Here is a 13,738-nt window from a genome sequence, read left to right on the forward strand (position 1 = left end):
GGCCAGGATGGGTGCTGGGGGTGGTGGGGAAGTTGATGCAGGTCCTGGGACAGGGTGCGCTACATGCAGGGAGTGCCCCCGCCCCTCCCCATGCTGACCCCGCCTTCCCCCTGCAGTTTCTATAAAGCCAACAACATCCAGCAGTTCAGCTACTCGCGGCCCTTCAGAAAAGGCCCGAAGGACCCTGACAACGAGTTTGCGGTGAGCCCATTCCTGGGGGAGCCCCATGCTTAGGGGGCATTGGTGGGGTGCCAGTGTGCCAGGGTGGGAGTGAGCAATGAGGGAGTATGGGGGGCTGGGGCAGCATCAGTGGGAGCCCTGTGCTCTGGGGGGGGGGCGAGGGAGCATAGGGGGGATGGGCCCTGTACTCTGGGGGGGGCAAGGGAGTATTGAGGGGAGGGGCCCTGTGCTCTGGGGGGCAGGGGAGCGGTGGGGGCCCTGTGCTCTGGGAAGGTGAGAGAGCGTCAAGGGGAGTCCTGTGCTCTGCGGGGTCCAGGGGAGCGTTGAGGGGAGCCCTGTGCTCTGGGGGGTTGGGGGGGTTCCCAGGTGGGAGGAGCTGTTCAGCTTCCCTCAGCCCAGGCCCATGTGATGACTGAGCTCTGACACCCCCCCACCCCCCCCAGACCATGTGGATTGAGAGAACGACCTTCGTGACAGCCTATCCGCTGCCTGGCATCCTGCGCTGGTTTATGGTCACAGCGACCACCAGGGTGAGGCCCTTGCACGGGAGGAGCTGAGGGAGGAGGGAAGCGGGGGTGTGCCGAGCCAAGCCCCGGGCGGGGGGTGCCCTCCTCTGATGTTTAGTCCCCCCACCCCGGCCTTCATTCTCGGCTGGGGTCTCTGCTCAGCTCCGGGATGAGAGGCAGGAGACCCGGGAGTCACTGGAGCTGGCATTGTCTCTCCGACCCCTGGTGCTCTGGCTCAGTTTCAGCCAGTTCCTTACTCTTGGTCTGTCCTGAGAGCAAACTTAACCCCCCACCCCACGCTGGGGAGCCATGCAAGGTCTGGGGGAAACTGAGGCCCACATTCCCTCTTTGTCACACCTGGTTAAAGCTGGATTCAGTGTTCTCTGGCCAGTCCCGTCTGGCTGCCTGGTGAACTCCAGCGCTAGTGCGGGGAGAGGTGGCCCCTGCCCTGCTTGCGTAGGGCCTAGGGGAAGAAAGCCTGGCTTGCCCAGAAGTCCCCAGACACAGGGTGTGGATGCAGCAGAGCCAGGACTTGGCCTCCCCATCCCTCCTCTCACTGAGTCTGGAGACGCCCTGCGTGTTGGGAGTGTCAACTGGTGACATGACCCCCGGAGCAGCTTGGACACAGGCAGGCGAGGTTTGCAGTAGGGTCCCTGTGGGGGATCACAGCCTGCCCAGCGTGGCCTGTTCTCAGGTGGGATTGTGGCAAGCCAGGGGGCCCCCCAGACCTCTGCAGCCACTAAACATCCCCCCTCCCCTGGCCCAGACCATCATCAGCCCCCTGGAAAATGCCATTGAGACCATGAAGAAAACCAATGAGAAAATCCTGACCGAAATCAACCGGCACCACAGCGAGCCCAGCCTGCCGGTCAACCCGCTCTCCATGCTGCTCAACGGCATCGTGGACCCGGCCGTCATGGGTGGCTTCGCCAAGTATGAGACGGTGAGAGCTGGGGGGCTCGGGGGGGGCGGGGGGGCAGAGAGCAGTCCTGCTGCTCTGCAGGGCTGACCCCAAACAAGGGGGCCTCACCACCTGCCTCCACTGAGCTGGTGTCATGCAATGAGCACTGTAAAACGTCACAGAGGAGTTATCGTCTATGGGGAGCCCAGGGCTGGGGCAGCAGAGGCTGCAGGTTGGGAGTGAGGAGCATCAGCAGGTGAGACAGGGCTGGGGCGGCAGGTGGGGATTTGTGTAGGGCCTAGGGGAAGAAAGCCTGAGCTCCCTCCTGAACGCATAATCCCTCATTTCTGGCTCCACCCCAGAGCACGCACCCCCAGCCGAAGTCCTCACTGCCTCCCACACCCCAACCCCCTGCCCCAGGCTGGAGCCCTCTCCTGTGCTCCAAACCCCTCAGACCCACCCCACAGTCCAGAGCCTGCACCCCCTCCCACACCCCAATCCCTGCCCCAGCCAGGTGAAAGTGAGTGAGGGTGAGAGAGAGCAAGCGATGGAGGGAGGGGGGATGGAGTGGGTGAGGCAGAGCAAGGGTGTTCAGTTTTGTGCAATTAGAAAGTTTGCAACCCTAAGCAGAGGAGGGAGCCCATGGCTCACATAGCTGGGGCCTGCAAGTCAGGAGTGAGGGGCATCGGCAGAGCTAGTGGGGAGCCCATTGCTGGGGTAGCAGGGGCTGCGGGTTGGGATTGAGGGGCACCAGCAGAGCTGGGGGGCAGGGAGCAGAGGAGGGAGCCCACGGCTCATAGAATCATAGAATATCAGGGTTGGAAGGGACCCCAGAAGGTCATCTAGTTCAACCCCCTGATCAAAGCAGGACCAATTCCCAGTTAAATCATCCCAGCCAGGGCTTTGTCAAGCCTGACCTTAAAAACCTCTAAGGAAGGAGATTCTACCACCTCCCGAGGTAACGCATTCCAGTGTTTCACCACCCTCTTAGTGAAAAAGTTTTTCCTAATATCCAACCTAAACCTCCCCCACTGCAACTTGAGACCATTACTCCTCGTTCTGTCATCTGCTACCATTGAGAACAGTCTAGAGCCATCCTCTTTGGAACCCCCTTTCAGGTAGTTGAAAGCAGCTATCAAATCCCCCCTCATTCTTCTCTTCTGCAGACTAAACAATCCCAGTTCCCTCAGCCTCTCCTCATAAGTCATGTGTTCTAGACCCCTAATCATTTTTGTTGCCCTTCGCTGGACTCTCTCCAATTTATCCACATCCTTCTTGTAGTGTGGGGCCCAAAACTGGACACAGTACTCCAGATGAGGCCTCACCAATGTCGAATAGAGGGGGACGATCATGTCCCTCGATCTGCTCGCTATGCCCCTACTTATACATCCCAAAATGCCATTGGCCTTCTTGGCAACAAGGGCACACTGCTGACTCATATCCAGCTTCTCGTCCACTGTCACCCCTAGGTCCTTTTCTGCAGAACTGCTGCCTAGCCATTCGGTCCCTAGTCTGTAGCTGTGCATTGGGTTCTTCCGTCCTAAGTGCAGGACCCTGCACTTATCCTTATTGAACCTCATCAGATTTCTTTTGGCCCAATCCTCCAATTTGTCTAGGTCTTTCTGTATCCTATCCCTCCCCACCAGCGTATCTACCACTCCTCCCAGTTTAGTATCATCCGCAAATTTGCTGAGAGTGCAATCCACACCATCCTCCAGATCATTTATGAAGATATTGAACAAAACCGGCCCCAGGACCGACCCTTGGGGTACTCCACTTGATACCGGCTGCCAACTAGATATGGAGCCATTGATCACTACCCGTTGAGCCCGACAATCTAGCCAGCTTTCTACCCACCTTGTAGTGCATTCATCCAGCCCATACTTCCTTAACTTGCTGACAAGAATACTGTGGGAGACCGGGTGTCAAAAGCTTTGCTAAAGTCAAGAAACAATACATCCACTGCTTTCCCTTCATCCACAGAACCAGTAATCTCATCATAAAAGGCGATTAGATTTGTCAAGCCTGACCTTAAAAAGGATGGTGTGACGAAGTGGGGCTGTTCTTAATGCTTCCTCTGAATAGTGTGGGGGTGCCTCAGTGTCCCCTAGGCAGTTCTTAAGAATCTAGGGGGTGGGATAAGGGTGTATGATCATTGCAGAGCCCTAGAGGGCAGGTGTGTGCAGGGGTCTGGACACAGAGAATGGCCGACACCCTGTTTCCTGGCAACTGATGGCCTGGGCCCATCCCCCCTGCAAGGTGAGAGCTAAAGGGTTGGAGAACGAAAGAATCAGGTGACCTCCTGGCCAGGGAAAGGAACAAAGCCCAGAGGAGGAGGGGCTGGAGGGAGTTTCAGTTTGAGGCTGGCTGGGACATGGAGTGAAGTGTAGACGTGGTTGTCTGGCTCACTGCCTCCCAAAATGGACCCAGCTGAGGGGTCCTGTTCTCTGCACCTACAAGCTCTGTGTTAGACCATGTCCCTGTCGTCTAATAAACCGCTGTTTTACTGGCCGGCTGAGAGTCCCGTCTGACTGCGGAGTTGTGGGGCAGGACCCTCTGGCTTCCCCAGGAGCCCCGCCTGAGCGGACTCACTGGGGGAAGCGCACGGAGGGGCAGAGGAGGCTGAAATGCTCTGAGGTCAGACCCAGGAAGGTGGAAGCTGGGTGAGCTGTGTGTCCTGGAGACAGGCTGCTCAGAGAAAGGAGACTTCCCCGGAGTCCTGACTGGCTTCGTAGGGAGCAGTTCCAGAGCATCCCCCAGGGACTCCGTGACAGATGGTAACCCATTCCAGTGCTTCACCATCCTCCTAGTGAAATAGTTTTTCCTAATGTGCAACTCTTTCTGGGTCTCCCTTACATCTGGCCCATCAGGCGGATTCCTACACAATCCCCTTTCAGGCAAACTTACAGACATTCTAGATAAAAGGTCAGAAGCAGTCTCCTTCGCTTTGCCACACACAAGTTCAGGAATCTTTTCCTTCTTGCGACAGGTTTCCACACCCTCAGTAGGTAACATAATCAAATCACCTTCATGCTCTCCTTGTGCCCTGGCTAGGATCTCACCCTGATTAGACAGAGTTGCTCCACCCTTTCCAACAACACACTAGCAACAGGCAAAATACAAGCACCAGAATTGTCTGGGCTCTGGGATTTTACATAGACCCTAACTGGATGCGATCTAGTTACAGCGCCATTCTCCCGAGCAGACACAAACTTAGGGCCCTTCCCTTCCTGGGCTTTAGCTGAATCCAGAATCAGCTCTGAGACAACTTCACGACCCTCAACCATCACAGGCTGAAAGGCCCCTTCTGTCTGCTCCACAGACAGAGAAGAGCCAGAGACACATTCTCCTTTCCCAGACACACAGCTTGGGATCTCATTCCCCTGGTCCCAGCACACAAGGCTGGTCACAGACAACTGCTTGGAGATCAGGGTAGCTCCCTCCACAGGCAAGTCAATACCCCTGACAGACACAGACACATTTCCTTCCCTGTTGCAATTCTCCACCCAGCTAACAGGTAAGGTCCAGGGACACTCAGCTTCCACTCTCCTCGCCTTCCCACCCTGCTGACTAGACACAGCCCTCAGCTCACAAGGCTGCCTAGGCTCATCCAGACTTTCCTTACCAAGCACCTTGCCACTCCCCACAGATCCCCTGCCCTGCCTGTGTCTCCCCCCACTCAGCTGGGGTCTCAGCTCCCACTGTGCTCAGCGCTGCCCTTGCTATCCCAGTGGGGGTAGGCAGCGAGCTCGCTGCTTTCCTCACTGCATCAGAGCCAGCGTGAGCCCCCTCTCCAGCGACTGGTTCCCTGGATTCAAATTCAAACCCTGGGCAGTTACAGGAGCAGGGCCTGGATCCTGTCCCAAAGAGACACAGTCACCCCACAACAGGGTCTCGCAGCTTGGGTCCTCGAGCACCCCAACGGCCAGCCAGCCCCACCCCTCCTGGGTCTGCACAGGGATCTGGGCCATAAGCAGGGCGAGGGGCTTCATCCCTGGGACCCTCACCCAGCTCACCCAGCCCCTCAGCATCTGAGGCTGCACCACCCAGGGCCTGACACTAGTTCTCTCTGTCCCAGGGTCTCACCAGAGGGCCAGAGGATTTGTGCTGGAAATGGCCCAACTTGATGATCACTTTAGATAAGCTATTACCAGCAGGACAGTGGGGTGGGAGGGGGTATTGTTTCATGGTCTCTGTGCGTATATAATGTCTGCTGCAGTTTCCACGGTATGCATCTGATGCAGTGAGCTGTAGCTCACGAAAGCTCATGCTCAAATAAATTGGTTAGTCTCTAAGGTGCCACAAGTACTCCTTTTCTTTTTGCGAATACAGACTAACACGGCTGTTACTCTGAAACCTCCCCATTGACCATCACCTTCCACTCCCACTGGAGGTCCGAGGGGCCTGAGCCCAGGAGACTCCACACAGACATATAGGTTGGGACCAGGAGTGGGAGCCTGTCCACCTCCCCACCCATCTGGCTGACGGAGTCTGTGGCCTTGGGACCCAGCAAGGGAGCTAGACACCGGGGCTTTTCCGCAGGGTCCCCCTGGTTCAAATCGCCAGCCTGCTCAAAGGCAGTGAGGTGGCATCCACATCCCCCCCTCCTTAACCAGGGGCAGCAATTTAATCTCGAGGTTCCCTGCGGAACTGGCCGCCCGGGATCTATCCCCACTCACCCCTGGGGGGTCCCCTAGACCTCTCCGCTCCCCCACCGCCAGTTCATGCTGCTGCTGCTTCTGCAGCTCTTTCTCGGGCTCTCGCTGTCTCTCACAGTCCTCTTGCTCTCTCGCACTCAGCTCCAATCCCGTCCGCCTCCAATACCCCAATGGAGAACCCAATCGTGAAGACCCCTGTCTGGTTGGGGACAGGAGTCTTGGGGATGCCTGGCTCCCACTCCAGCTGCTCCCAGATCCTGCTATAGCCCCACTGGGGGTCAGGAATCTGTCCCTGAGAGCGGTCATCCTCCTCCAGCTGCACGATGAAGTCTGCTTTGGTGAACTTTCCAATGCGCAACCCTCTCTTTCTGCACAGGGTTACAATGTCCTTCTTAAGGAGACGGTGACAGGCCATCACTCCGCTCTTCCCCAGTTGTTGTGGACTCACAGGCCTGAATGCTCTCAGCTCCCCGCAGTTTCCAGGGAGAACCCCTAGTGTGCCAGCCCTTCTCAAGGTCACCAGCTCTTTGCCAGGGTCGAGCTGCAGACTCCTCCGCCCCTGGGACTGCTCGCTGCAATCCCCCGGGGGACCCCTGTTACTGCACAGTCCTTCTCGCTGGTCACACACTCCCAGGAGTTAACCGCCCCCCGAAACCACTCCTCTCTGAGCCTTCAGCACGCCTGGTCCTCATCAATCCCCCTTCGTTTTACTGCTCCCCAGTCACTTACTGCAGGAAGCGCCATCCACGGGGTGCAGTACATCCCACCTCTGCCACCAGTTGTCACGGAGTCCCCAGGCGATGCTCTGGAACTGCTCCCCATGAAGCCAGTCAGGACTCCGGGGAAGTCTCCTTTCTGTGAGCAGCCTGTCTTCAGGACACACAGCTCATACGGCTCCACCTTCCTGGGTCTGATCTGGGAGCATTCAGCATCCTTTGCCCCTCCATGCGCTTCCCACAGCGAGTCCGCCCAGGTGGAGTCCTGGGGAAGCCAGAGGGTCCTGCCCCGCAACTCCGCAGTCAGACGGGACTCTCAGCCAGCCAGTAACACAGAGGTTTATTAGACGACAGGAACATGGCCTAAAACAGAGCTTGTAGGTGCAGAGAACAGGACCCCTCAGCTTTGTCCATTTTGGGGGCAGTGAGCCAGACAACCACGTCTGCCCTTCACTCCATGTCCCCAGTCAGCCCCAAACTGAAACTCTCTCCAGCCCCTCCTCCTCTGGGCTTTGTCCCTTTCCTGGGCCAGGAGGTCACCGGATTCCTTTGTTCTCCAACCCTGTAGCTCTCACCTTGCAGGGGGGAAGGGCCCAGGCCATTACTTGCCAGGAAACAGGGTGTTGGCCATTCCCTGTGTCCAGACCCCTGCACACACCTGCCCTCTAGGGCTCTGCAACGATCATACACCCTTATCCCACCCTCTAGATACTTAAGAACTGCCTAGGGGACACTGAGGCACCCCCACACTATTCAGAGGAAACATTAAGAACAGTCCCGCTTCGTCACACCAACCTAGACCTCCCCCACTGCAACTTGAGACCATTACTCCTTGTTCTGTCATCTGCCATCACTGAGAACAGCCGAGCTTCATCCTCTTTGGAACCCCCTTCAAGTAGTTGAAGGCAGCTATTAAATCCCCCCTCACTTTTCTCTTCTGCAGACTAAATAATCCCAGTTCCCTCATCCTCTCCTCGTAAGTCGTGCCCCAGCCCCCAGTCATTTTTGTTGCCCTCCGCTGGACTCTCTCCAATTTGTCCACATCCTTTCTGTAGTGGGGGGGCCCAAAACTGGACACAGTACTGCAGATGTGGCCTCGTCAGTGCTGAATAGAGGAGAATAATCACGTCCCTCGATCTGCTGGCGATGCTCCGACTAATGCAGCCCAATGTGCCATTGGCCTTCTTGGCAACAAGGGCACACTGTTGACTCATATCCAGCTTCTCGTCCACTGTCACCCCTAGGTCCTTTTCCGCAGAACTGCTGCCGAGCCATTCGGTTCCTAGTCTGTAGCGGTGCATTGGATTCTTCTGTCCTAAATGCAGGACCCTGCACTTATCCTTGTTGAACCTCATCAGATTTCTTTTGGCCCAATCCTCCAATTTGTCTAGGTCACTCTGGACCCTATCCATACCCTGCAGTGTATCTATCTCTCCCTCAAGCTTAGTGGCCTCTGCAAACTTGCTGAGGGTGCAATTGATCCCATCAGCCAGATCATTAATGATGTTGAACAAAACCGGCCCCAGGACCGACCCTTGGGGTACTCCGCTTGATACCGGCTGCCAACTAGACATCGAGCTGTTGATCACTACCCCTTGAGCCCAACGATCTAGACAGCTTTCGATCCACCTTGTAGTCCATTCATTCAGTCTATACTTTTTATGGATAGATGGAGACTGTGGGTCGGGAGTGAGGGCACCAGCAGAGCTTGGTGGTTAGGGCTGGAGTAGCAGGGGCTGCAGGTCGGGAGTGAGGGGCACCGGCAGAGAGCAGAAGAGGGAGCCTAGGGCTCACACAGCCAGAGGTGTGGGTCGGGAGTGAAACGTTGTGTCTGTTCCATGCTCAGCTCCACCCTGCCGGGGGCTGAGGCCACGTGCTGAGCCAGGCCGGGGTAGGAGCTGAGGCGGGTTTGCTGTTGCAGGCATTTTTCCAGGAGGCCTACCTGACTGAGCACCCTGAGGACCGGTCCAGTATTGAGAAGCTGCAGGATCTGATCGCCTGGCAGGTAGCTCCCCTCGTGGTGCAGGGCTCCCAGCGTCCCAGGGCTTCCTGCGGGTGTTTCTGTCCCAGCCTCCTGCAGCCAGGAGCCCCCTCAGCAGCTGCTCCAGGGAGAACATTGGAGCATCCTTAGAGTTCCCCAGATGGGGGATCTTCTCCTGAGCCCTTTGCTCTGGGCATGCTGCTGCCCATTCTGGCACCGGGCACTGACGCCCTCAGCTGCCCTGCTCCCATTGCCTCCCAGTCCTCCATCTAGGGACCCTTCTCCCTGTAGCGCAGAAGTGGGCAAACTACGGCCTGTGGGCCACATTCGGCCCACGGGACCGTCCTGCCCGGCCCCTGAGCTCCCAGCCAGGGAGGCTACCCCCTGCCCCTCCCCCACTGTCTCTCCTCCCCTGCAGCCTCAGCACGCTGGGCCGCGAGCACTCTGGCCCGATGCTTCTGCCGGGCAGCGTGGCTGCCAGCTCTTGCTGCTCTGAGTAGCATGGGGGGGGGTGGGAAATAAGGGTCAGAGGGTCCCAGGGGGACAGTCAGGGGGCGGGGGGGTTTGGATGGGGCAGAGGTTCGGGGGTGGTGGTCAGGGGATGGGGAATGGGGGTTGGGTAGGCGTGGGAGTCCCGGGGAGCCTGTCTGGGGGCAGGGGTGTGGATTGGGGTTGGGGCAGTCAGGGGACAGGGAGCAGTGGGGTTGGATGGGGGTGGGGTCCCGGGGGTGGTTAGGGGACAAGGAGCGGGGGGGGTTGGATGGGTCGGGGGTTCTGAGGGGGGCAGTCAGGGGGCGGGAAGTGGGAGAGGGCCGGATAGGGGCTGGGCCAGCCTGTTTGGGGGGGCACAGCCTTCCCTACCCAGCCCTCCATACTGTTTCGCACCCTCGATGTGGCCCTTGGGCCAAAAGTTCGCCCCCCCCCCGCCCCCAAGCGCTGTTGCGGCTGGGTGTGTGAGCCAAGGCCCGTGACGTCCTGCGGCTGCTGGCACTGGGCCTGTGTCCCGGCAGATTCCGCTCTTGGCAGAGGGGATCCGGATCCACGGCAGGAAGGTGACTGAGGACCTCAGGCCCTTCCACGAGCGCATGGAGCAGTGCTTCACGCAGCTGCGAGCCAAGGTGGAGAGCCAGTATGGCCTGCGGGAGCTGGTGAGTGCTGGGTGGGCATGGGGTGGGCGAGAGCGGGGGGGAGGCGGGGGCGGGGTCAGCGGGGCTGCCAGGCGGCCGGGGGGCGGGGTCAGCGGGGCTGCCCATTAGGGTGGGGGTGCTAAAGAAGTGGACGTTGCTGAGAAGCCGAATGGTTTCTCTGTGTCCCAGGGAGGGGGACAGGGGCCTGCCAGGGAATGGGGTGGTGTTGGCACCCCAGGGCTGGAGCAGGGCTGAGCAGCCAAAGGCGAACATAAAAGGCCCGTCCAGGAGCTGGGAGCAGTTTCATGCAGCAGCTGAGCTGCCAGCAAAGCCCCTCCCCACACCCAAATCAGCCAGGTTGTGACTTGCTGTTAACTGGCGCTGGGTGGGCTGGGTGCCCGCAAGCCCATGAGCCGGAGTCCTGCACCAGGGAAGGTGCCAGCAGCCAAACAATAAAACTCCTGGATCTCACTCCAAGAGGGGCTCGGCAGCCGCAGAGCAAGATCTTTCGGCATCTCTGTACCTGGCCGTCTCCCAGCAAGTGCCCTTCGAATGCCCTTGGCAAAGCCTCTCACAGGAGGCTGGTGAGGGACCAGTCGCTGTGGGGTGAGGGCGAAGCTCTGCCCTGGAGCAGAAGGCTCAGAACAGAGCAGGGATTGATGGTCCGTTTCCATCAGAGCCGAAGGGTCACAGCAGGGCCCCAGGGGGCAGACTGGGGTTTCAGATATTTATTAACAAGCTGGAAAAGGGACGTGTGAATCTGCAGATGGCACAAAGGTATTGAGAGGAGCTGAGCCCAGAGGAGCCCGTGAGGAATTTGAGGGACTGACCCCGGGAAGCACACTGGCAGGCCCAATTTAACAGTATCCACTCAACAAACAGACCCAGCGTCGCTGGGCAGCTCAGTGTGACCTCAACACAATGGGCAGCTTATGCCAGAAAAGCAAACGAGTTGCCGAGCTGCTGGACAGGCAGGGGAATAATGCAGGGAACAGTCCAATGTTGCCCTATAGACAGGGGGCATGGTCCCTGGCCCCCGGCTCCCGCAGGACAGCACAGAGCAGGGCTCACAGATGGCCGACGAGGGCAGTCGGACCCTGGAGAAGGTCTCCTCTGAGGGACTGCCCAGGCTGCGGGGTTGTTCCCTTCGAGAGCAGACAGATGCGTGGGGATGGCTGAGGCTAGGGATGGAGAAGGGGCAGCAGAGCCCCGTGTTCCCTGTCTCCCAGCGCATGGATGTGGGAGGCAGTCCGTGGAACTCAGCAGGAAAATTGGAAAAAGTAACCAGTGTTTCATAGCCTGTGGAATTCATGGCCACAAGCTGTTGCTGAGCCCCAGAGCTCAGCAGGGTCCAGCGTGGGACCAGCCCCTTTGAACAAGACCATCCACAGCTGGCACAGTAAATACTGAGTAACCCGAGTGTGGCAGGGCTAGAACCACGGGCATGAGCCCAGCCTCTGGCTGGGGGGTGGGGAGGGGCAGGTTAACCTGCTCTCCCTGTAGCAGGGCTGCTGCTGGCCAGTCTCCAGGACGGGCCTCTGGGCCAGTCCAGTCTGACGCCTTCTCATGCTCCTCGGGCAGCCAGCGGCAGGGCAGGGTGGTGATTGCTCTTTGCCTGCGGCTCCTAGTGACCTGTCTGTGCCGCCCACCTGGGGCCAGGGTCCCTGGGGCTCCCTTCTTCCTCCGCTCCTCGCACAGGACCATTCACATAGAATCGTAGTTGGAAGGGACCTCAGGAGGTCATCAAGTCCAACCCCCTGCTCAAAGCAGGACCAATCCCCAATTTTTGCCCCAGATCCCTAAATGGCCCCCTCAAGGATTGAACTCCCAACCCTGGGTTTAGCACCTGCCTCTGGGCAAGCGGCCCCGTCTCACTCCCTGCGCCCCTGCTCAGCCTCCCCGGCCACAGGCCCGTGTCAGCGCTGAGCCAGTCCCAGCCCCCCCCCCCCCCCCCCCGGTGAAGCCCCCGCCCCCCTCTGGGCTCTCTCTGTGGCCCCAGCACTCCAGTGCCCATGCTGCCTGGGGGTGGGGTGGGGCAGAGCTGCCCCATGGGGGAGAGGGCTACAGGCCTGGCTGGAGCTGGGGAGAGAAGCTCAGCCCTGCCCCCCCCCCCCCCCCCCCGGCTCCCTGTGCTCGCAGCCCTTCCTGGAGGAGAGGCGCGGAGGCCGCCCCCACTCCAAGGTGTGGGGCCCGGAGACAGAACAGCCCAGCCACCAGCTTCGAGACAGGTGAGTCCTGGAGCCAGGGAGCAGCCCTGCTCTGCCCTCTGTCTACAGCCACTGGCTGCCCCCCTGCCTCACTGCCCCCCCCCCCCCCCGGGACTGCCCTCCCCCACAGCCCGACTCTGCCTCGCTGCCCATCCCCCCCCAGCCACCGCCCTCCCTTCCCCTTCCCACCCCGATTCTGCCTGGTCTCCCTCTAGCCACTGCCCTCCTCTCCCCATAGCCCCACGCTGCCTTGCCCCACCCCCACCCAATGCCTTGCTGCCCCTCCCCCAGCCCCACCCTGCCTCGCTGCCCCTCTCCTCCCCGTTCCTTCCCTCCCTTCCCCACTCAACCTCCCCTTTCCACTCTACACTGCCACCACCTGTCCCCCCCCATGGCTGCCCCCCACCCTGCTCTCACAAGGCTCCCCTGGGGTGTCTGCAGCACAGAGCCCCCTCCCTCCAGGAAGTCGGTGCTCTGTGCTCCTGAGCATCCCCCCGAGGCCGAGGAGCGGAAGAGCGAGCGCCGGGAGAATCGGGGCAGCACCTTCTTTGGGTACCGGCGGCAGGAGCAGCGCCAGTCCATCTTGGAGCCCCCGGAGCCCAAGGTAAAGCTGCCCCCAGCGTGAGCCATGTCCCCTTTCTGGCACCACCCCAGCCCGTGCCCCCTGACGGGCCTGCACCCTCGCACACTGTGAGCTGCGGTGCCCCCGTTGCCCTGGGCAGGGGCCAGAGCACAGCGGGGCTGGGATATGCCTAGGTGAGGCCTGCCTAGGTGAGAGCAGCCTGTGTGGCCTGGCCTGCCACACAGAGCCTTGGAGTCTATTCCCAGCTCAGCTGCTGGGTGAGGCCCAGCCCCTCCGTGCCTCAGTTTCCCCATCTGTGAAGGGGGAACAAGCTAGAGGATTCATGTGAGTCCCCTACTCAGCTTGCGCCAGCAACCCCTGTGCCCCAGTGCCGTGTCCTGGCTCTCCCCGGCTGGCCCCAGCTCGGCCGCTTCTGGCCCTTTAGCTACCTGGGAGCGGGCTGGTGGCTGCTGACCCAGGACCTGGAGCCCAGGGCTGGGGACCTGAGCTGCTGCCCCTTGCTCCCCCAGGAGAAGTGGAGACTCTCCCGGAACATGACTGAGAGCTGCCTGGCTGGAGCCGAGGGAAAACAGCCACCCCCGGAGAGAGATGCCAGCACTGCCCCCCGCAAGGCAACAGGTACAGGCCCTGCAGTGTGGCAGGTGTGGGCCCCCCTTCCCCTCCCCCAGCGCGGCAGGTACAGACAACCAGGGCTGGGATTGAAGGGGGCTGTGGGACGGGGCTGAGAGGCACCAGGGGAGCTTGGGGGGCAGAGTGGGGGGTGTCCGGGCCACGCCCGCTCTGTTGAGCCATAGACAGCAGCTCGGTGATTGTCTGCGTTGGTCCTGGTCCCAGTGGGGCGGATTTGCCCCAGATATGCAAATCGGATTCTTGTGGACG

General features: G+C 60.0%; 1 protein-coding gene across 1 annotated transcript in view; it reads left to right on the forward strand.

Annotated features, from left to right (window-relative positions):
* Positions 1-13,738, forward strand: part of LOC311519314 (dedicator of cytokinesis protein 2-like) — a 338,844-nt gene that overhangs the window by 322,388 nt on the left and 2,718 nt on the right. The window contains exons 44-51 of the mRNA XM_084625731.1: positions 117-201; positions 624-710; positions 1,453-1,629; positions 8,883-8,966; positions 9,953-10,090; positions 12,209-12,297; positions 12,718-12,880; positions 13,369-13,477. Coding sequence (XP_084481857.1) covers positions 117-201; positions 624-710; positions 1,453-1,629; positions 8,883-8,966; positions 9,953-10,090; positions 12,209-12,297; positions 12,718-12,880; positions 13,369-13,477 — 932 coding nt within the window. The remainder of the gene's footprint in view (positions 1-116; positions 202-623; positions 711-1,452; positions 1,630-8,882; positions 8,967-9,952; positions 10,091-12,208; positions 12,298-12,717; positions 12,881-13,368; positions 13,478-13,738) is intronic.

The sequence above is a fragment of the Lepidochelys olivacea genome, assembly GCF_965140295.1.
Source record: "Lepidochelys olivacea isolate rLepOli2 genome assembly, chromosome: 4".
Classification (NCBI taxonomy): domain Eukaryota; kingdom Metazoa; phylum Chordata; order Testudines; family Cheloniidae; genus Lepidochelys; species Lepidochelys olivacea.